General features: G+C 45.5%; 1 protein-coding gene across 1 annotated transcript in view; it reads left to right on the top strand.

Annotated features, from left to right (window-relative positions):
- Positions 1-2,460: 2,460 nt before the first annotated feature.
- The window catches only part of PUS7L (pseudouridine synthase 7 like), a 32,769-nt gene continuing 11,567 nt past the window's right edge, over positions 2,461-23,662 (top strand). Inside the window, exons 1-6 of the mRNA XM_038770092.1 lie at positions 2,461-2,498; positions 3,802-4,730; positions 10,320-10,479; positions 17,965-18,160; positions 21,648-21,746; positions 22,942-23,023. Coding sequence (XP_038626020.1) covers positions 3,845-4,730; positions 10,320-10,479; positions 17,965-18,160; positions 21,648-21,746; positions 22,942-23,023 — 1,423 coding nt within the window. The 5' untranslated portion in view covers positions 2,461-2,498; positions 3,802-3,844. The remainder of the gene's footprint in view (positions 2,499-3,801; positions 4,731-10,319; positions 10,480-17,964; positions 18,161-21,647; positions 21,747-22,941; positions 23,024-23,662) is intronic.

The raw sequence follows: 23,662 nt of genomic DNA, 5'->3' as shown, positions 1-23,662 counted from the left end.
ATCTCTACGCTGATGACACCCAGATCTCCATCTCTGCCCCTGCTCTCTCCCCCTCCCTCCAGGCTCGCATCTCCTCCTGCCTTCAGGACATCTCCATCTGGATGTCTGCCCGCCACCTAAAGCTCAACATGTCGAAGACTGAGCTCCTTGTCTTCCCTCCCAAACCCTGCCCTCTCCCTGACTTTCCCATCTCTGTTGACGGCACTACCATCCTTCCCGTCTCACAAGCCCGCAACCTTGGTGTCATCCTCGACTCCGCTCTCTCATTCACCCCTCACATCCAAGCCGTCACCAAAACCTGCCGGTCTCAGCTCCGCAACATTGCCAAGATCCGCCCTTTCCTCTCCATCCCAACCGATGCCCTGCTCGTTCAAGCTCTCATCCTATCCCGCCTGGACTACTGCATCAGCCTTCTCTCTGATCTCCCATTCTCGTGCCTCTCCCCATGTCAATCCGTATTTCACGCTGCTGCCCGGATTGTCTTTGTCCAGAAACGCTCTGGGCATGTTACTCCCCTCCTCAAAAATCTCCAGTGGCTACCAATCAATCGGCGCATCAGGCAGAAACTCCTCACCCTGGGCTTCAAGTCTGTCCATCCCCTCGCCCCCTCCTACCTCACCTCCCTTCTCTCCTTCTCCAGCCCAGCCCGCACCCTCCGCTCCTCCACCGCTAATCTCCTCACCGTTAGGCCTCGTTCTCGCCTGTCCCGCCGTCGACCCCCTGGCCTGGAATGCCCTCCCTCTGCCCACCCGCCAAGCTAGCTCTCTTCCTCCCTTCAAGGCCCTGCTGAGAGCTCACCTCCTCCAGGAGGCCTTCCCAGACTGAGCCCCTTCCTTCCTCTCCTCTCGTCCCCCTCTCCATCCCCCCATCTTACCTCCTTCCCTTCCCCACAGTACCTGTATATATGTATATATGTTTGTACATATTTATTACTCTATTTTACTTGTACATATGTATTCTATTTATTTTATTTTGTTAGTATGTTTGGTTTTGTTCTCTGTCTCCCCTGTTTAGACTGTGAGCCCGTTGTTGGGTAGGGATCATCTCTATATGTTGCCAACTTGTACTTCCCAAGTGCTTAGTACAGTGCTCTGCACACAGTAAGCACTCAATAAATACGATTGATTGATTGATTGATTAATAATGGCAATTATTAAGTGCTTACTATGTGCAAAGCACTGATCTAAGCGCTGGAGTACTGGTCTAATTTATGATGATATTAATAATGGCAATTATTAAGCGCTTACTATGTGCAAAGCACTGTTCTAAGCATTGGAGCACTGTTCTAATTTATGATAATAATAATGATAATGGCATTTATTAAGCACCTACTGTGTGCAAAGCACTGTTCCAAGCGCTGGAGCACTGGTCTAATATATGATAATAATAATGGGAATTATTAAGCGCTTACTATGTGCAAATCACGGTTCTAAGCACTGGAGCACTGGTCTAATTTATGATGATGTTAATAATGGCAATTATTAAGCACTTACTGTGTGCAAAGCACTGTTCTAAGCATTGGAGCACTGTTCTAATTTATGATAATAATAATGGCATTTATTAAGTGCCTACTATGTGCAAAGTACTGTTCTAAGCGCTGGAGCACTGATCTAATATATGATGATAATAATGGCAATTATTAAGCTCTTACTATGTGTAAAGCACTGTTCTAAGCGCTGGGGGGGATACAAGGTGATCTGGTTGTCCCACGTGGAGCTCACAGTCTTAACCCCCGTTTTACAGATGAGGGAACTGAGGCTCAGAGAAGTTAAGTGACTCGCCCAAGGTCAGGCAGCAGACATGTGGCGGAGCCGGGATTCGAACCCATGACCTCTGACTCCAGAGCCCGTGCACTTTCCACTGAGCCACGCTGCTTCTCTAAGTTCACAGCTTCTTTCTGTGGCTCACTGGTTTTTTTTTTTCTACCATTTTTGAAGTAGTATAGCAGTGATGGTATTTATTAAGCACTTACTCGGTGCCAGGCACTGTACTAAGCACTGGGGTCTTGTCTTACGCTGTAGAGTCATCTCCGACCCATAGTGACGCCACGGACGCATCTCTCCCAAAATGCTCCACCACCATCTGCAATTGTTCTAGTTGTGGAAGCAGCGTGGCTCAGTGGCAAGAGCCCGGGCTTTGGAGTCAGAGGTCATGGGTTCAAATCCCAGCTCCACCAACTGTCAGCTGTGTGACTTTGGGCAAGTCACTTAGCTTCTCTGTGCCTCAGTTCCCTCATCTGTAAAACGGGGATGAAGACTGTGAGCCCCCCGTGGGACAACCTGATCACCTTGTAACCTTCCCAGCGCTTAGAACAGTGCTTTGCACATGGTAAGTGCTTAATAAATGCCATTATTATTATTTATAGAGTTTTCTTGGTAAAAAGACCGAAGTGGTTTACCGTTGCCTCCTTCCGAAGCACTGGGGTGGATACAAGCAAAGCAGGTTGGACACAGTCCCTGTCCCACGTGGGGCTCGAGGTCTCAGTCACCATTTTACAGGTAAGGGAATCGGCACAGAGAAGCGAAGTGACTTGCCCAAGATCACACAGCAGACAAGTGGCAGAGCTGGGATGAGAACCCATGTCCTATCCGTGATGCCCCTGCCTTCTGGCCTTCCATTCCTTTCCTCCCAAACTGTAGGAGCGCAATCAGTCGGTGTCATTTATTGATCACGTACTGTGCGCAGAGAACTGTACCAAGCGCTTGGGAGAGTACAACATAAATGCCGTTCATTGATTGATGCAAAAGACAAGGGGTTTCCTTGCAGGAGGGAGGACGTGAGCAGGAGTTTGATGGCGAGAAGAACGGCCAGGCAAAATGAGTGAAGGGTAGAGTTCTGTGACTCGGTACAGAATAGTTAGAAGTTCAAGTTTACAGTCTAGCTGGGAGACAGATAAAGGGAGTAATAATAATAATAATAATAAATACCATCATTATTATTATTATTATTATAATGGTATTTGTTAAGCACTTAATATGTGCAAAGCACTGTTCTAAGCGCTGGGGAGGATACAAGGTGATCAGGTTGTCCCACATGGGGCTCACAGTCTTAACCCCCATTCTACAGATGAGGTAACTGAGGCACAGAGAAGTTAAGTGGCTTGCCCAAAGTCACACAGCTGACATTTGGCGGAGCCAGGATTAGAACCCATGACCTCTGACTCCAAAACCCGGGCTCACTGAGCCACGTCTCCCAAGCATTTAGTACAGTGCTTTGCACACAGTATGTGCTCAGTAAATACAGTTAATAATAATCTTCCAGGCCGCGGATTTCTGAGCGCGGGGTGGGCGGGGGGTCGGCAATAACGCCTATAAGACACAAACTTAAGAGCATAAGTCATTCATTCATTTATTCATTCAATCGTATTTTTTGAGCACTTACTGTGTGCAGAGCACTGTACTAAGCTCTTGGGAAGTACAAGTTGGCAACACATAGAGATGGTCCCTACCCAACAGCGGGTTCACAGTCTAGAAGGGGGAGACACACAACAAAACAAAACATTAACAAAATAAAATAGAGTAAATATGTATAAGTAAAATAAATAGAGTAATAAATATGTACATACATATATACAGGTGCTGTGGGGAGGGGAAGGAGATAGGGCGGGGGGGATGGGAAGCTGTGCGACCTTGGACAAGCCACTTAACTTCTCTGTGCCTCAGTCACACAGAAAGGGCTTGGGGAAAGTTGCTAGGGAAGGGAGGTCTCCTTTCAACGTAAAATTATTTTTAAAATCCTTCCCCGTATCCTTGTATCGACACTATTTCTCTGATAACTGGCCTCTCCGTTATTCTTTCCCAGGTTTTAGTACTTGACAAAGGAAGAGGAGCAAAGCAATAGAATCATGTTTCCGTCCTTAAGTTATCTCCATAGTCATATGGGTTTCTGTGGTACTATCAAAAATTCTCCAAGCGACTTTATCGTCGTTGAGATCGATGCCCAGGGACAGTCAGTCGGTCAGTCCCGTAACGATTTTAGTGAAATTCCAGGCGAGCAGAGGAGCTCTGGAAAATGTAATCACAAAAAGCCAAGATTGGATCCTCAGAAACTCCGCTTGGAAGACGGAGGTAATGAGGAATTCACTTCTTCTCTGGATCAACAGTCAGGTCCTGAAGAAATTCTTAAATTCGCGAGAGAAGATGAGGACTGCAGCGCCTTAAGCGCGGGTGACGGCGAATGGGAGAAAGATGGCATTTTAGAGTCCTTGCTAAATACAGCTGCAAACGAATCACTGAATCAGTTTGCTTGTGATATTAAAGACACGTGGAACTCGGAAGCAGAGAGGACTGGTCCATCCGAACTGTCGCTGGGTGCAATTGTCGACAAAAAGCAGAGGGCCTGTTTGCATAGCGCTATAAGACAGAAATTTCCTTTCTTAATCACCGTTACAAAAAACCGGGAAATTGTTGTAAAACCCAACATCGATTATAAAGAGCTCCGTCGGCTGGTGTCTGAAGAGGAAGCAGATAACTTCTTTAGATACTTGGACGCCAAGCGGGAAAATTCAAAATTCACTTTTAAACCCGACCCGGACAAGGAGCACAGAAAGGCCGTTCACCATTTCGTCAACCAGAGATGCGGAAAGCTCGTGGAGACAAAATCCTTTTCCGTGGCAGACAGTGTTGCTGGTAGTCAAAGCGTGGTGATAACGGTGAGATTTCGGGAAAAAACTTTCCGACTCAGGAAAAGGCGCCCTTCTGAGTCCCGGGACAAACAAGATGAATATACAGGTAAAAACACATTGGCGTTTCTTTACACGATCGAATTGGGAAGACTCTATTTATAAATGGACCTAGTGGGAACATTCATTGTCGATTCAATTGCATTTGATGGGCCAGAGGGGAAAAAAAAAACTTTAAATGTGCTGCTGATAGATGGTCAGCACCCCTCTAAAAATAATAGTAATAATAACAAGTATGGTATTTGTTAAGAGCTTACTATGTGCGAGGCACTGTACTAAGCGCTGGGACAGATACAAGCAAATCGGACTGGACACAGTCTGTCTCTCACATGGGGCTCACAGTCTCAATCCCCATTATACAGATGAGGTAACTGAGGCCCAGAGAAGTGACTTGCCCAAGGTCACACAGCAGACAAGTGGCGGAGCCGGGATTAGAACCCTTGACCTCCTGACTCCAGGCACGTTTTCTACCAACTCTGTTATAATGCACTCTCTCAAGAGAGTAGTACAGTGTTCTGCACACCAGAAATGCCCAATAAATACCACTGACTGAGCTATTCCCACAATCAACAATTGAATTCTAGTTCATTCGATAGAGGGAAGTTTATCCCAATGTCAGCTTAGTCCAAAAGGACAGCAAAATACAAGGCATGAAAAGATTTGAAATACTCCAGCATTCCCTCCCGTGTGCACGTTGCTTTTCTGCATTACGTATTTGATCCGTAGCTCCAGGAAAAAAGGACAGGCAACCAATGGAAGACTTGATTGTGAATTGAAGATATTTCTTTATATTTCACACATTGCAGCTCTGTCAAGAAATAAACAAACTGCAGACTGATCTAGAACTGAATGATTGTAAGGATTGTAATGCACATGATATGCATTTCTATAATACTAATGCATTAAAATGCTAGAAGGCTAATAATAATCATAATAGCACTTATTAAGCGCTTACTAGCAGCGTGGCTCAGTGGAAAGAGCCCGGGCTTTGGAGTCAGAGGTCACGGGTTCAAATCCCGACTCCGCCAACTGTCAGCTGTGTGACTCTGGGCGAGTCACTTCACTTCTCTGGGCCTCAGTTCCCTCACCTGTCAAATGGGGATTAAGACTGTGAGCCCCCCGTGGGTCAACCTGATCACTTTGTAACCACCCCAGTGCTTGAAACAGTGCTTTGCACATAGTTAGCGCTTAATAAATGCCGTTATTATTAGTAGGGGAAGCAGCGTGGCTCAGTGGAAAGAGCCCGGGGTTTGGAGTCAGAGGTCATCAGTTCAAATCCCGGCTCGGCCACTTGTCAGCTGTGTGACTTTGGGCAAGTTACTTCACTTCTCTGGGCCTCAGTTCCCTCATCTGTGAAATGGGGATTAAGACTGTGAGCCCCCCGTGGGACAACCTGATCACCTTGTATCCCCCCCAGCTCTTAGAACAGTGCTTTGCACATAGTAAGCGCTTAATAAATGCCATCATTATTATTATTATTACTATGTGCAAAGCACTGTTCTGAGCGCTGGAGAGGTTACAAGATGATGAAGTTGTCCCACGGGGGGCTCACAGTCTTAATCCCCATTTTACAGATGAGGGCACTGAGGCCCAGAGAAGTGAAGCGACTTGCCCAAAGTCACGCAGCTGACAAGTGGCGGAGCCGGGATTTGAACCCATGACCTCTGACTCCAAAGCCCGGGCTATTTATTTTACCTGTACATATCTATTCTATTTATTTTATTTTGTTTATATGTTTGGTTTTGTTCTCTGTCTCCCCCTTTTAGACTGTGAGCCCACTGTTGGGTAGGGACTGTCTCTATGTGTTGCCAACTTGTACTTCCCAAGCGCTTAGTACAGTGCTCTGCACACAGTAAGCGCTCAATAAATGCGATTGATTGATTGATTGATTGATTTCCACTGAGCCAGGCTGCTTCTGCACAATCCTGCACTGAGCCAGGCTACTGCACAGTTTATTTCTGAGTCTTCTATTTGTCTGAGTGTTTATTTCCATTTTTCTGAGTCCAGTAGGAAGCAGCAGACTAGTGAATCTAGTCTGAAATGCGTGAAGCTTGGCCTAGCGGATAAAGCATGGACCCCCCCGGGAGTCAGAAAGACCCGGGTTCTAATCCCAGCTCCATCACTTATCTGCTGTGTGCCCTTTGTCAAGTCACTTGATTTCTCTGTGCCTTGTCCACCTCAACCTGTGAAATGGGAGTGAAGTCTGAGCTCCATTTTTAATGGTATTGGTTAAGTGCTTACTATGCTCCAGTCACTGTACTAAGCACCGGGGTGGCTACAAGCAAGTCATGTTGGACACAGTCTGTGTGTCATGTGGGGCTCACAGTCGCAATCCCCATTTTACAGATGAGGTCACTGAGGTTCAGAGAATTGAAGGGACTTGCCCGAGGTTACTCAGCATTTATTCAGTCGTATTTATTGAGAGCTTACTGTGTGCAGAGCACTGTGCTAAGCGCTTGGGAAGTACAAGTTGGCAACATATAGAGACAGTCCCTACCCAACAGCGGGCTCACAGTCGAGAAGGGGGAGACAGAGAACAAAACAAAAAGTGGTGGGGTCAGGATTAGAACCCATGACCTTCTGGCTCTCAGGCCTGTGCTCTGGCCACTAAACCGTGCTGCTTTTCTACAGTAGGACTCTGCCTCTATCATGGAGGGGTTTGCAGTCTAATACAGACAGACATAGATTGAACCATATACCCTAGTTAATAATGGGAGAATATGTGTAACAGATGCAAGTCAATAAATACACGAATTAAGAGATCAATTCATGAATGTTGAGCCAAGGGCAGGATGGTAGGTTTGGAAAGGGGGGGAATAATCAGGGAATGCATCCTGGAAGAGGTGGCTTTCCTGATGAACTGAGGGGTGAGGGTGTCTGTCGGGGAAAGACGGGAGGCGAGAGCAAGGATCAGTTCAGAAGTTTCTTTGGGAAGCGAAAGAGCACGAGTTTGCGTGAATCGGAAGAGGAGAATTGGGCGGCCAAGAGGTATCATCGTAGGGAATCTTGGAACCACTTGCGGGTTATACCGACTGCAGCGGGGATTGACACATTTTTAGGAAGGGAGTGATCATTCTGGCCTTCTGTGTTTGAGAATAGTAGGAGTGGTAATAAAATTTATCAGTCAATCAACCAGTGATATTTGTTGAGCACTTCCTGTGTGCAGAGAACTGTTGTAAGCATTTGGGAGAGTACAATATAGCAGAGTTGTTAAGACACATTCCCTGCCCACAACAATCTTACAGTCTAGAGGGGGAGACAGCTGTTAATAGAAATAAAAATTGGGTAGGTGTTATCCTTAATTCATCTCTCTCATCCAACCCACATATACAGTGTCACGGCCCACGTCATCCCCCGGGCCTGGAATGGCCTCCCTCTGCCCATCCGCCAAGCTAGCTCTCTTCCTCCCTTCAAGGCCCTGCTGAGAGCTCACCTCCTCCAGGAGGCCTTCCCAGACTGAGCCCCTTCCTTCCTTTCCCCCTCATCCCCCTCTCCATCCCCCCATCTTACCTCCTTCCCTTCCCCACAGCACCTGTATATATGTTTGTATCAATCAATCAATCAATCAATCAATCAATCAATCAATCGTATTTATTGAGCGCTTACTATGTGCAGAGCACTGTACTAAGCGCTTGGGAAGTACAAATTGGCATCACATAGAGACAGTCCCTACCCAACAGTGGGCTCACAGTCTAAAAGGGGGAGACAGAGAACGGAACCAAACATACCAACAAAATAAAATAAGTAGGATAGAAATGTACAAGCAAAATAAATAAATAAATAAATAAATAGAGTAATAAATATGTACAACCATATATACATATATACAGGTGCTGTGGGGAAGGGAAGGAGGTAAGACGGGGGGATGGAGAGGGGGACGAGGGGGAGAGGAAAGAAGGGGCTCAGTCTGGGAAGGCCTCCTGGAGGAGGTGAGCTCTCAGCAGGGCCTTGAAGGGAGGAAGAGAGCTAGCTTGGCGGATGGGCAGAGGGAGGGCATTCCAGGCCCGGGGGATGACGTGGGCCGGGGGTCGATGGCGGGACAGGCGAGAGCGAGGTACGGTGAGGAGATCAGCGGTGGAGGAGCGGAGGGTGCGGACTGGGCTGTAGAAGGAGAGAAGGGAGGTGAGGTAGGAGGGGGCGAGGTGATGGAGAGCCTTGAAGCCCAGGGTGAGGAGTTTCTGCCTGATGCGCAGATTGATCGGTAGCCATTGGAGGTTTTTGAGGAGGGGAGTAATATGTCCAGAGCGTTTCTGGACAAAGATAATCCGGGCAGCAGCATGAAGTATGGATTGAAGTGGAGAGAGACACGAGGATGGGAGATCAGAGAGAAGGCTAGTGCAGTAGTCCAGACGGGAGAGGATGAGAGCTTGAATTAGCAGGGTAGCGGTTTGGATGGAGAGGAAAGGGCGGATCTTGGCAATGTTGCGGAGCTGAGACCGGCAGGTTTTGGTGACGGCTTGGATGTGAGGGGTGAATGAGAGAGCGGAGTCGAGGATGACACCAAGGTTGCGGGCTTGTGAGACGGGAAGGATGGTAGTGCCGTCAACAGAGATGGGAAAGTCAGGGAGAGGACAAGGTTTGGGAGGGAAGACAAGGAGCTCAGTCTTCGACATGTTGAGCTTTAGGTGGCGGGCAGACATCCAGATGGAGATGTACATATTTATTACTCTATTTATTTATTTATTTATTTTACTTGTACATACCTATCCTATATGTTGAGCCCACTGTTGGGTAGGGACTGTCTCTATATGTTGCCAATTTGTACTTCCCAAGCGCTTAGTACAGTGCTCTGCACATAGTAAGCGCTCAATAAATACGATTGATGATGACGATGTCACCAATTCCTGTAGTTCAGCCTTCACAACATCGCTATAATCCGCCTTTTCCTCTCCATCCAACCCCCTGGCATGCTAATCCAAGCATTTATTCTATCCCGCTCTGATTTTTCTATCAGTCTCCGTGCCTCCCCCGCTGCCTCCTGTCCCTCGCCACTTCAGTCCATACTTCACTCTGCTGCCCGGTTCATTTTTCTTCAAAAATGTTCAATCTGCTTTTTCCCCATTCCTCAAGAACCTCCAGGGGTGGCCCATCCGCCTCTGCAGCAGACAGGAGCTCCTTACCGTAGACTTTAAAGCGCTCGATCCCCTTGCCCCTTGCTTACCTTAACTCTTCTGATTTCCTCCTGTAACACAAACCGACCACTCAGCTCCTCTAAAGCCAACCTGCCCACTCTGTTGTAGTCTCCCAAGTGCTTAGTACAGCGTTCTGCACATAGTAAGTGCTCAATAAATACAAGTGGATAATGGATGGCGCCTCGATCTCATCTAACTCGCGGCCAACTTCTCGTTCACGTTCCACCTGTGGCCTGGTCATCGTCATCCCCTCCCTCAGCCCCACAGCACTTACCTACATATCCGTAATTCAATTATTTATATTGAATCAATCAATCAATCGTATTTATTGAGTGCTTAAGCTTACTGTGTGCATGAATGTAGCCCCCTCTGGACTCTTAAGTTCGTTGTGGGCCTACCAACTCTGTTATATCGTAGCCCTCCCAAGCGCTTAGTCCAGAGCTCTGGACACGTTAAGCGCTCAGTAAATATTAAAGATTGGTTAATACCAATTATTTCTCTTTCAGCTTTCACCCTTCGAAAAGAAAACCTGGAAACGTTTGAAGCAATCGGTTATTTATCTTCCGAACTCGGTGTGCTTCCCTCAGACTTCAGTTACTCCGGCATTAAGGACAAGAAAGCCATTACTTACCAAGCCATGGTTGTAAAGAAAGTGGCTCCGGAGAGGTAATGTAATTTTGTTTCTCTACCGACTCTGTTGTACTCTCCCAAGTGCTTATTATAGTACTCCACACGCAGTAAGGGCTCTATAAAGATCACTGATGGATTAATTGTTTCACAGCACAGGAATCAAATCTCACCAACAGCAAGTTGGCAAATAGAAGATTGCACGTTTGCCTTGTTTTGGGCAGTTTTTGAATTCATGATAGAAAATTCTTGACAGTCAGTAATTTGAAAGTCTGTTAAGCACTTACTGTGTGTCAAGCGGGTTCGCAGCCAAAGTATGGGGAGGGCAGGTAATGAATCCCCATTTTGCAGATGAGGGAACTGAGGCACAGAGATGTGAAGTGACTTACCCAAGGTCACATCGCAGGCATAGGATGGAGCTGGGATTCGAACTCAGGTCTTCTGACTCTCAGGCCCGGAATCTTTCCTCTAGGCCCCGCTGCTTCTCATGGTGTTTACCTAAGCCTTCATTTTTCTCTTTTGGTCAGATTATATTAATGATAATAATAATTTGGTATAAAGTGTCACCTAGGAATTACAAACTATCTTTTTCCCATTTTACAGCCACCCGATAATAACATTCATGGTGCTATGCACTTAATTTGTACCAAGCACTGTATCTAAATGTGAGGTAGATATGATGTACTACCAACTAGGTTGGTTGCAGTCCTTCTCCCACATAAGGGTCCCAGTTTAAGTGGGAAGGAGAACAAGTTATTGATCTCCATTTTCTATTCATTCATTCATTCAGTCGTATTTATTGAGCGCTTACTGTGTGCAGAGCACTGTACTAAGCGCTTGGGAAGTACAAGAGACGGTCCCTACCCAACAGTGGGCTCACAGGCTAGAAGGGGGAGACAGAGGACAAAACACGTAACAAAACATATATTATTTTCTGGAGGAAGAAACTGAGACACAGAGAAGTTAAGTGATATACCCAAAGTCACACAGCAGGCAAGTGGTAGAGCCAGGATTAGACTCCAGTTCCTCTGAATCTCAGACCACTAGAACACACTGTCCTAGAAATAAGTGACCAACAGGCATCGTGGCTCCGTGGAAAGAGCATTGGCTTTGGAGTCAGAGGTCATGGGTTCAAATCCCGGCTCCGCCAATAGTCAGCTGTGTGACTTTGGGCAAGTCACTTCACTTCTCTGGGCCTCAGTTCCCTCATCTGTAAAATGGGGATTAAGATTGTGAGCCCCACGTGGGACAACCTGATCACCTTGTATCCCCCCAGCGCTTAGAGCAGTGCTTTGCACGTAGTAAGCGCTTAACAAATGCCCTCATTATTATTATTATTATTAATTTGGTTTATTTAAGTTAAATGACAGTACAGTAGTTTAAGCAGCAGCCGTATAGTTGTGGTTAATCCCAAATTATGCTCCTAAAAGCAGTTATTTAATCTGCTTTTCTCCTATTCCCAGAACATCGCTCTCACTTTACAAGACGGTTGATCCTTTAAATCAATTTAGTTATCTTGCTTGTTTTAAAGAAGCAAAATGGCCTAGTGGGTAAAGCCCGGGCCCAGGATTCAGAGGACCTAGGTTCTCATCCCACGTTCGCCACTTGTCTGCTGTGTGACCTTGGGAAAGTCACTTAACTTCCCTGGGCCTCGGTTACCTCATTTGTAAAAAGGGGGTTAAGACTGTAAATCCCTTGTGGGACATGAGCTCTGTCCAACCTAAGCAAGCGCTTAGTACAGTTCTCTGCACACAGTAAGTGCTCAATAAATATGACTGATTGATTGATTGATTGATTACCTTGCATCTATGAGAAGCAGCGTGGCTTAGTGGAAAAGAGCCCGGGCTTTGGAGTTGGAGGTCATGGGTTCAAATCCCGGCTCTGCCGATTATCAGCTGTGTGACTTTGGGCAAGTCACTTGACTTCTCTGTGCCTCAGTTCCCTCATCTGGAAAATGGGGGTTAAGACTATGAGCCCCCCGTGGGACAACCTGATCACCTTGTAACCTCCCCAGCGCTTAGAGACAGACATAGATTGAACCGTATACCCTAGTTAATAATGGGAGAATATGTGCTTTGCATATAGTAAGTGCTTAATAAATGCCATTACTATTATTATCAATTATTATTATTATCTACCCCAGTGCTTAGTACAGTGCCTAGCATATAGTAGGCAATTAGAAACTACCATTTTTAAGAAATTTACTTGGGTATTGCAGACTATTTTTGACTGTGACATGCTTTCAGTAAAAAAAGCTCTTCATTTTTCATTTCTTTTGGACCGTTTTAAGTGAACTTTCCCTAGGACACCACAAGGAATCTGAACTTTTAAAAAAATGGCCTTCTCATTAATCACTTTATCAAATTAACTATTTTCTTAGTTCTGTTTCCCACTGTCGTTAGTCATTTGGGCATATATCTCCGTATCCCGGTTTGCAAATTCAGCTAATAGCCCTAATTACAGAGTATGCATTCCGTCTATGCTTATGATTTATTGCAAGCTTCAAGCTTTGATGTTTGCTTTAATCGGAATGTGTGTTTCTTTAGTGCTGCATTTACCAGTTGCAAATAGAGTATATACAAAATAGTGCTTGACCTCATTTCGAGTATGTGGTTTACGGTCATCCGTACATGAATCAGCGTTGCCTAGTAAGTCAATCAATCAATCGTATTTATTGAGCGCTTACTGTGTGCAGAGCACTGTACTGAGCGCTTGGGAAGTACAAGTCGGCAACATATAGAGACAGTCCCTACCCAACAGTGGGCTTACAGTCTAAAAGTAGTAAGTAGAGTCAAAAGGGATTCAGGAGAATCTGGCTTCTAATCCCTGCTCTGCCGTGTGATCCTGGGCAAGTCACTTGACTTCTCCCAGCCTCAGTTACCTCAGCCGTAAAATGGGGATTAAGACTGTGAGCCCTAGGTAGGACAGGGACTGTGTCCAACCCATTTAAGCGCTTAGTACAGCGCTTTGCACCAGTGCTCCATCAATACGATTGAATGAATGAATTACCTTGTATCTATCCCAGTTCTTAGTGTAGTGCCTGGAATGTCGTAAGCGCTTAACAAGTACCAAAATTATTACTATTATGATGATGCCCGAAAACCTTTAGCGCCATTATTGGCTCACATTAGGTATACAGTTTTGTAACTATGGGATTCTTTTGCTCATTTTTGAACGATCATTCCTTCTTCGAACGATTTAGACAATTCTTAATTCTACAAAGAATTCTTAAGAATTCTTAGACTTCTTAAACAATTCTACAAAGAGGTGAAACATCTCAGAAGAATGGTGGAGGACATCAAAAATATTTCCTTACCCCAAGTTTAGATCTAATAATATGATTGCATAATAATCACTAGGTTAAATGAATTTGGAGACAGGAGCATTTTTGTTCTAAAAGGAAGCCATTTCTTAGTAGTTTGGGGGAAGAGAATATATTGTGGTCATGTACACCAATCAGTGTAGAGCCCTATAGCGCTTAGTAATCAATCAATCAATTAATCGTATTTATTGAGCGCTTACTGTGTGCAGAGCACTGTACTAAGCACTTGGAAAGTATAAGTTGGCAACACATAGAGACAGTCCCTACCCAACAGTGGGCTCACAGTCTAGAAGGGGGAGACAAAGAACAAAACCAATCATATTAACAAAATAAAATAAATAGATATGTACAAGTAAAATAAATAGAGTAATAAATATGTACAAATATATATACATATATATGCATATATATACATATACATACATATATATATATATACATACATATATACATATATACATAGTACAGTGCTCTGCACACAGTAAGCACTCAATAAATACGATTGAATGAATGAAGCAACTCTATTGGCTGTAATTTTACTGTAAATATATTTCCTTGCTTATCCTCAAAGAAGAGTTGGAAGTTTTTATGTTAAAGTTTATAATATTTATTGAGTGCCTACTATTGCAAAGCACTGTACAAAGCCTTGGGAGAGTACAAAAATAATGATGGTATTTATTAAGCACTTGCTATGCGCCAAGCACTGAATAGACTTGAGTAGACAGGTTCCCTGCCCCCAAGAATCGTAGTGGGGGAGACCTGCACTAAAACTGATTGATCACAGTTACAAAACTGTATACCTAATGTGAGCTAATAATGGCGCTAAAGATTTTCGGGCATCATCGAAATAATAATTTTGGTATTAGGTAAGTGCTCACTATGTGCCAAGCACTCTTTTAAGTGCTGGGATAGATACAAGGTAATCAGGTTGTCCCACTGGGGGCTCACGGTCTTCATCCCCATTTTCCAGATGAGGTAACTGAGGCTCGGAGAAGTGAAGTGGCTTGCCCAAGGCCACACAGCAGACAAGTGACGGAGCCGGGAGAGTTGACTCACCCACGGTCACACAGCAGGCGTGTGCATAAGACACGCTACTGGAGGCTGAGTGTGCTTGCGTGAGCGTGGAGATGTGCTGAAGTGGAAATTGCGGGGGTTATGACTTGAGGAGATGAGGAATTAGTTGGGGAAGGCTTCCCGGAGGAGGTGGGATTTCAGAAAGGCTTTGAAGATGGGGCGAGCAGCGATGGTCTGTTGGATATGGAATGGGAAGGAAACAGGGAGAGAGAATGGGCTGATCAAGAGGTCAAGGGCAGGAGAGATGAAAAAGACACCCATTGAAGGTCAGTGACTCCCTGGGGCAATCCGTAATAATGATGATGATGATAATGATTGTCATATAATTACAGAATGATTATATCGTTGTTATTATTGTTGTATCTGTTAAGCATTTACTCTGTGCTCTGCACTATGCTAATCGCTGGGGTAGATGCGAGGTAATCAGATCCCACTGGGGTTCACAGCCTGAGTAGGAGGGAGGCCAAGTACTGATTTGGCAAATGAATGCAGAGTGAAGCGGCTTGCCCAAGGTCCCACGGCGGTTACACGGCCGAGCTGGGATTAGAACCCGGGTCCTCGGACTCTCAGACCTGCTTCTCTAGACCGCTGGTTTGCGCCCAGGGACGGTGGTTCTGAACGGTTTGGTTCAATCCCGGGTTATATGTTGAGATCTTGGAGATTCAGGGAGTTCCAGACTGGCTTGGGGGCAACGTGCAAGGAAACCGCCCGCTCTTTCAATCAATCAATCAATCAATCGTATTTATTGAGCGCTTACTGTGTGCAGAGCACTGTACTAAGCGCTTGGGAAGTACAAGTCGGCAACACCTAGAGACAGTCCCTACCCAACAGCGGGCTTCCAGGGGTATTTGTTAATCAACCTGTTCATCAATTTGTGAAGGTACTTACTGTGCGCTAAGCACTGAGCTGGGTCAGATGTAAGCAGATCGGACACAGTCCCCAACCCACATGGGGCTTTTATTTTATTTTTATAATGGCATTTATTAAGCACTTACTATGTGCAAAGCACTGTTCTAAGCGCTGGGGAGGTTACAAGGTGATCAGGTTGTCCCACAGGGGGCTCACAGTCTTAATCCCCATTTTACAGATGAGGGAACTGAGGCACACAGAGAATCAATCAATCAATCAATCGTATTTATTGAGCGCTTACTGTGTGCAGAGCACTGTACTAAGCGCTTGGGAAGTACAAGTTGGCAGTCCCTACCCAACAGTGGGCTCACAGCCTAAAAGATAATAATGATGGCATTTGTTAAGCGCTTACTCTGTGCAAAGCACTGTTCTAAGCACTGGGGGGGCATGGTGATCAGATTGTCCCACGTGGGGCTCACAGCCTTAATCCCCATTTTACAGATGAGGTAACTGAAGCGCAGAGAAGTTAAGTGACTTGCCCAAGGTCACACAGCAGACATGTGGAGGAGCTGGGGTTCAAACCCACAACCTCTGACTCCAAAGCCCGAGCTCTTTCCACTGAGCCAAGTGACTTGCCCAAAGTCACACAGCTGACAAGTGGCGGAGCCGGGATTTGAACCCCTGACCTCTGACTCCAAAGCCTGGGCTCTTTCCACTGAGCCACGTTGCTTCCCCTAATATATTGTATATTGTATACAATATTGTATACAATATATTGTAAAGGCTTATATTGTAAAGGAGGAAAACTAGGTATCTTATCTCCGTTTTCAGGTGAGGAAAGTGAGGCACAGAGAAGTGAAGTGACTTGCCCAAGGTCACACAGCGGGCAAGTGGCAGAGCTGCTATAGTGATAATAATAATAATAATGACATTTATTAAGCGCTTACTATGTGCAAAGCACTGTTCTAAGCGCTGGGGAGGTTACAAGATAATCAGGTTCTCCCACATGGGGCCCACAGTCTTAATCCTCATTTTACAGATGAGGTAACTGAGGCACAGAGAAGTGAAGTGACTTGCCCAAAGTCACACAGCTGACAATTGGTGGAGCCGGGATTTGAACCCATGACCTCTGACTCCAAAGCCCGGGCTCTTTCCACTGAACCATGAGATATAGATATAGAACAGTGCTCTGCACATAGCCAGCGCTTAATAAATGCCATTATTATTATGTAGTAAGCGCTTAATAAATGCCATCATTATTATTATTATATTAGAACGCAAGTCCTCTGACTCCCGGGCCTGTGCTGTTGCCAACCAATCAATAAATCGTATTTATTGAGCGCTTACTGTGTGCAGAGCACTGTACTAAGCGCTTGGGAAGTACAAGTTGGCAACACATAGAGACGGTCCCTACCCGACAGTGGGCTCACAGTCTAAAAGGGAGAGACAGAGAACAAAACCAAACATACTACCAAAATAAAATAAATAGAATAGATATGTACAAGTAAAATAAATAAATAGAGTAATAAATATGTACAAACATATATACATATATACAGGGCCACTAGGCCCTACTGCTTCTACAGATCCAGGAAAAAGAGTAGCTTGAACGTTATTTCTGAGGGCTATCAAATTTTATTTCCACATTAAGATAACTTAATCTTTATTAGAAATGATTATTGGTAGCAATACTGTGAAAGGGTGTTACAGGTCAAGCAATCAATCAATCAATCGTATTTATTGAGCGCTTACTATGTGCAGAGCACTGTACTAAGCGCTTGGGAAGCACAAATTGGCAACATATAGAGACAGTCCCTACCCAACAGTGGGCTCACAGTCTAAAAGCAGCGTGGCTCAGTGACAAGAGCCCGGGCTTGGGAGTCAGAGGTCGTGGGTTCAAATCCCGCTCCTCCTCTTGTCTTCTGTGTGACTTTGGGCAAGTCACTTCACTTCTCTGGGCCTCAAATCTGTCAAATGGGGATGAAGGCTGTGAGCCCCACGTGGGGCAACCTGATGACCTCGTATCTCCCCCAGTACTTAGGACAGTGCTTGGCACACAGTAAGCGCTTAACGAATACCGACATTATTATCATCATTATTATAATTATTATTATTGTCATAGATTGAAAGAAATTGGAAGTGCAGTTGAAAATAAAGGAATCGGCGTCTCCAACATCCATCCCGTACATCAGCCTCTTAGATCCCCCAGTACTTAGAACAGTGCTTGGCACACAGTAAGCGCTTAACGAATGCCAACATTATTATTATTATCATTATAGATTGAAAGAAATTGGAAGTGCAGTTGAAAAGAAAGGAATCAGTGTCTCTAACATCCATCCCGTACAGCAGCCTCTTAGACTTGGGCAGCTCACGGGAAACCGCTTTGAAATCACGGTGAGGGATTTAAAAAGACAAACCAGGGACTCAGCTGCAAGCCCAAAGGAGAGGATTCTAGAGGCAATTGAAAACGTTAAGGTAAGAAATCTTGTTTTCAAATAAAATCTCCTACATATTAAATGTGTTGTTTCTTAATGAATATTCCATACTGACTCTTTTGATGGTTGCTGTGTTTCAAAGAGGTGTTCGCTCGTTAAACCTGTTGACACTAGATCACTAGAGAAGCAGAGTGGCTCGGTGGAAAAGAGCCCGGGCTTTGGAGTCGGAGGTCCTGGGTTCTAATCCCAGCTCCGCCAATTGTCAGCCGGGTGACTCTGGGCAAGTCACTTCACTTCTCTGGGCCTCAGTTCCCTCATCTGTCAAATGGGGATTCAGACCGTGAGCCCCACCGTGGGACAACCTGATCACCTTGTGACCTCCCCAGCGCTTAGAGCGGTGCTTTGCACGTGTGGCTCAGTGGAAAGAGCCCGGGCTTTGGAGTCAGAAGTCATGGGTTCGAATGCCGACTCCGCCACATGTCGGCTGTGTGACCTTGGGCAAGTCACTTAACTTCTCTGGGCCTCAGTTACCTCATCTGTCAAATGGGGATTCAGACTGTGAGCCCCCCCGTGGGACAACCTGATCACCCTGTGACCTCCCCAGCGCTTAGAGCAGTGCTTTGCACGTGTGGCTCAGTGGAAAGAGCCCGGGCTTTGGAGTCAGAAGTCATGGGTTCGAATCCCGGCTCCGCCACATGGCTGTGTGACCTTGGGCAAGTCACTTCACTTCTCTGGGCCTCAGTTTCCTCATCTGTCAAATGGGGATTCAGACCGTGAGCCCCCCCGTGGGACAACCTGATCACCTTGTGACCTCCCCAGCGCTTAGAGCGGTGCTTTGCACGTGTGGCTCAGTGGAAAGAGCCCGGGCTTTGGAGTCAGAAGTCATGGGTTCGAATCCCGACTCCGCCACATGTCGGCTGTGTGACCTTGGGCAAGTCAGTTAACTGCTCTGAGCCTCAGTTACCTCATCTGTAAAATGGGGATTGAGACTGTGAACCCCACATGGGACAACCTGATCACTTTGTATCCCCCCCAGCGCTTAGAACAGTGCTTTGCACATAGTAAGCGCTTAACAAATGCCAACATTGTTATTATTATTCTTTTAGACTGTGAGCCCACTGTTGGGTAGGGACAGTCTCTATATGTTGCCAATTTGTACTTCCCAAGCGCTTAGTACAGTGCTCTGCACATAGTAAGTGCTCAATAAATACGCTTGATGATGATAGTTAACGCTTAATAAATGCCGTTATTTTTATTATTATTATCACGTTTTTATAAAAGTTGATTGTGCACAAAGGAATGTTGGATACTGTTTAAAATAGTAAAGTTCAATAACTCTTCAGTGTTTTGTATGGTAAGCACTTATTATGTGCCAGGCACTGTACTAAGCGCTGGGGTAGATACACGCTCATTAGGTTAGAAAGGGTCCCTGCCCAACATGGGGCTCACAGTCTTCATCCCCATTTTCCAGATGAAGTAACTGAGGCCCAGAGAAGTGAAGGGGCTCGCCCAGGGTCACACAGCAGACAAGTGGCGGAGGCAGGATTAGAACCCACGTCCTCTGACTCCCAAGCCCGGGCTCTTTCCACTCAGGCAATAAGAGGAGCAGTGTGGCCTAGTGGCAAAAACACGGGCTTGGGAGTCAAAGGACCTGGATTCTAATCCCAGCTCCGCCAATTACTTGCTGTGTGACCTTGGGCAAGTCACGTAACTTACAATTAGTAATAATTATGGCATTTGCTAAGTGCTTACTAGGTACCAAGCACCGTCCCAACTTCTTTGTGCCTATTTTCCTCATCTGTAAAATGAGGATTAAATACCTACCTGCTCTCCCTCCCCTTTTGAAGGTGAGCCCCATGTAGGAGAAGCAGCGTGGCTCAGTGTTAAGAGCCCGGGCTTTGGAGTCAGAGGTCATGGGTTCAAATCCCGGCTCCGCCAACTCGCAGGTGTGTGACACTGGACTTTTAGACTGTGAGCCCACTTCAAGGCCCTGCTGAGAGCTCACCTCCTCCAGGAGGCCTTCCCAGACTGAGCCCCTTCCTTCCTCTCCCCCTCGTCCCCTTCTCCATCCCCCCCATCTTACCTCCTTCCCTTCCCCACAGCACCTGTATATATGTATATATGTTTGTACATATTTATTACTCCATTTATTTATTATTTTATTTGTACATATCTATTCTATTTATTTTATTTTGTTAGTATGTTTGGTTTTGTTCTCTGTCTCCCCCTTTTAGACTGTGAGCCCACTGTTGGGTAGGGACTGTCTCTATATGTTGCCAATTTGTACTTCCCAAGCGCTTAGTACAGTGCTCTGCACATAGTAAACGCTCAATAAATACGATTGATTGATTGATTGTTGTGTAGGGACTGTCTCTGTTGCCAATTTGTACTTCCCAAGCGCTTAGTACAGTGCTCTGCACATAGTAAGCGCTCAATAAATGTGATTGATGATGATGATGAAGTCACTTCACTTCTCTGGGCCTCAGTGACCTCATCTGTAAAATGGGGATTAAAACTGTGAGCCCCCCCGGGGACAACTTAATCGCCTTGTAACCTCCCCAGCGCTTAGAACAGTGCTCTGCACATAGTAAGCGCTTAACAAATACCATCATTGCTATTATTATTATTATGTGGGACAGAGACTGTGTCTGACTAATTAACTTGTAGCAACCCCAGAGTTTAAGCAATGTTTGACACACTGTAAGAGCTTAACAAATACCATTAAAAAAGTACTTTGTTACACACCCCAGCTCCTCAGCACATTATGTACATACCTTAAAACTGTACTGTTTTCCCTAGAGAAGCCGCGTGGCTTAGCGGAAAAAATCGCGGGCTTGGGAGTCAGAAGATGTGGGTTCTAATCCCGCCTCCACCACTTGTCTGCTGTGTGACCTCGGGCAAGTCACTTAACTTCTCTGTGCCTCGGTTACCCCATCTGGAAAATGGCGATTAAAAGTGTGAACCCCACGTGGGACAACCTGATTACCCTGTATCTAACCCAGGGTTTAGAACGGTGGCTTGGCAATCAATCAATCAATCGTATTTATTGAGCGCTTACTGTGTGCAGAGCACTGTACTAAGCGCTTGGGAAGTACAAGTTGGCAACATATAGAGACGGTCCCTACCCAACAGTGGGCTCACAGTCTAGAAGTCTTGGCGCATAGTAAGCACTTAACAAATGCCATTATTATTATTAGTAGTAGTAATAGTAGTAGTAATTTATTTTGTCTGTCCCCCCCATTGACTTTAATCTCGTGAGCAGAGATGGTGTCCACCCACTCCATTGCATTGTACTTCCCCAAGCGCTTAGTACAGTGCTGTGCATGTAGTAGGCTCAATACCATTGATTGATTGATTATATCTGTGGAGATTTACGGTGAACACTTTTTTTTATAATCCGCCCCCCTTACTTATATTTCAAATTGCAGATAATTTAGGTGAAGATTTGAGAAAAGCATCATGGTTGATTTTTTTACGTGAAATTCTACGCATGTATTTTTAACCAATTGATTTCTTTCTAATTGTAGACCGGAGGATTTATCAACTACTACGGACCGCAGAGATTTGGTCAGTGGCAGAGTGTTCAAACGGACCAAATTGGTTTGGCTTTGCTGAATAATGAAATGGTATCTCTCAGAGTTTTGTTTTTTGTTTTTTTCCCCTCCTAAACAGTAGTTATTGTAGATGCCTCCTTGTCTTCTCCCTTATTTTCCCCTGTTGTAGCTAAAGGACAGTAAGCGATAATAGGGTTATTTCTTTGTTGTCTGAAACCCCGTGATTTGTCTTGCGACATGAGTGTTCAAGTTTTCTCCTGCCTTTTTAAGAAATCATAGGAATATTTTAAGGAAATCAGGGTAATGGGAAGCAGCGTGGCTCAGTGGAAAGTGTACGGGCTTTGGAGTCAGAGGTCATGGGTTCAAATCCCGGCTCTGCCACTTACTGTGTGACTTCGGGCAAGTCACTTCACTTCTCTGGGCCTCAGTTACCTCATCTGGAAAATGGGGATTAAGATTGTGAGCACCCCCGTGGGACAACCTGATCACCTGGTAGCCTCCCAGCTCTTAGGACAGTCCTTTGCACATAGTAAGTGCTTAATAAATGCCATTAATATTATTATTATTACAATAATTTTAATAAGTTTTCTCTTTCCATATGGTCCATAAATATCTCCCCATTCGGCGTCTTCTCTTTTTCTCTATGCCGTTAGGTTTTTGGTTCAGTGAACTTTGAGGGGGTCAGTTTTTATAATAGTAGAAGAATGGGTGGGGGTTGTGATTTGATGAGTAGAGATGACAGACAGAACCGGTGTATGTGAAAACTTCGGCTGAGCTGTTGATTTTTAAGCCGTATCTTCAAAAACAGTTCAGAAAGTTATCCTTAGGGATGCAACTTTAAAGCTCCATTTAAACATTAATCCTGAATCCATTCCGGTGTAAGGGGATGGATTGTACCGTGGAAAATTTCCCTGCGCTTTTCTGCCAACATGCATTAGAGAAGCAGCATGGCTCAGTGGAAAGAGCCCGGGCTTTGGAGTCAGAGGTCAAGGGTTCAAATCCCAGCTCCGCCAATTGTCAGCCGTGTGACTTTGGGCAAGTCACTTCACTTCTCTGTGCCTCAGTTCCCCCATCTGTAAAATGGGGATTAAGACTGTGAGCCCCACGTGGGACAACTTGTTCCCCTTGTATCCCCCAGCGCTTAGAACAGTGCTCTGCCCATAGTAAGCGCTTAACAAATACCATCATTATTATTATTATTATTATTCCAACAGAGAATTCACACTCTCCCCTTCCCGAATGATGAATTCTTTGTATTGTTTTACAGGTGAAAGCGGTAAAGTTATTTTTCACCCCGGAAGAGCTTGACGATCCTGTAAATAGAGCCAAGAAGCATTTCTTCCAGACAGGTAGGTGGAAGATTCCCTGAAGGCAGAGGAAGTCTGCCGGTCAATTGGGAAGGCTACGGAAGCAAAGCGGTCATCTCTCGCCCCTCGCCCCGAATCCCCCAACCGCTGCCTCAGCATTTCCCCATCACTTAAGACGGCAAGAGAAGCGGCGCGGCTTAGAGGAAAGAGCCCGGGCTCGGGAGTCAGAGGTCGCGGGTTCTAATCCCAGTTCCGCCACTTATCATCATCAATCATCAATCGTATTTATTGAGCGCTTACTATGTGCAGAGCACTGTACTAAGCACTTGGGAAGTACAAATTGGCAACATATAGAGACAGTCCGTACCCAACAGTGGGCTCACAGTCTAAAAGGGGGAGACAGAGAACAAAACCAAACATACTAACAAAATAAAATAAATAGGATAGATATGTACAAGTAAAATAAATAAATGGAGTAATAAATATGTACAACCATATATACATCTATACAGGTGCTGTGGGGAAGGGAAGGAGGTAAGACGGGGGGGATGGAGAGGGGGACGAGGGGGAGAGGAAGGAAGGGGCTCAGTCTGGGAAGGCCTCCTGGAGGAGGTGAGCTCTCAGCAGGGCCTTGAAGGGAGGAAGAGAGCTAGCTTGGCGGATGGGCAGAGGGAGGGCTGT

This window comes from Tachyglossus aculeatus, chromosome 2 (assembly GCF_015852505.1).
Source record: "Tachyglossus aculeatus isolate mTacAcu1 chromosome 2, mTacAcu1.pri, whole genome shotgun sequence".
NCBI lineage: Eukaryota > Metazoa > Chordata > Mammalia > Monotremata > Tachyglossidae > Tachyglossus > Tachyglossus aculeatus.
The sequence above is the reverse complement of the archived record's forward strand: the minus strand, read 5'-3'. Positions and strand labels throughout refer to the sequence as shown.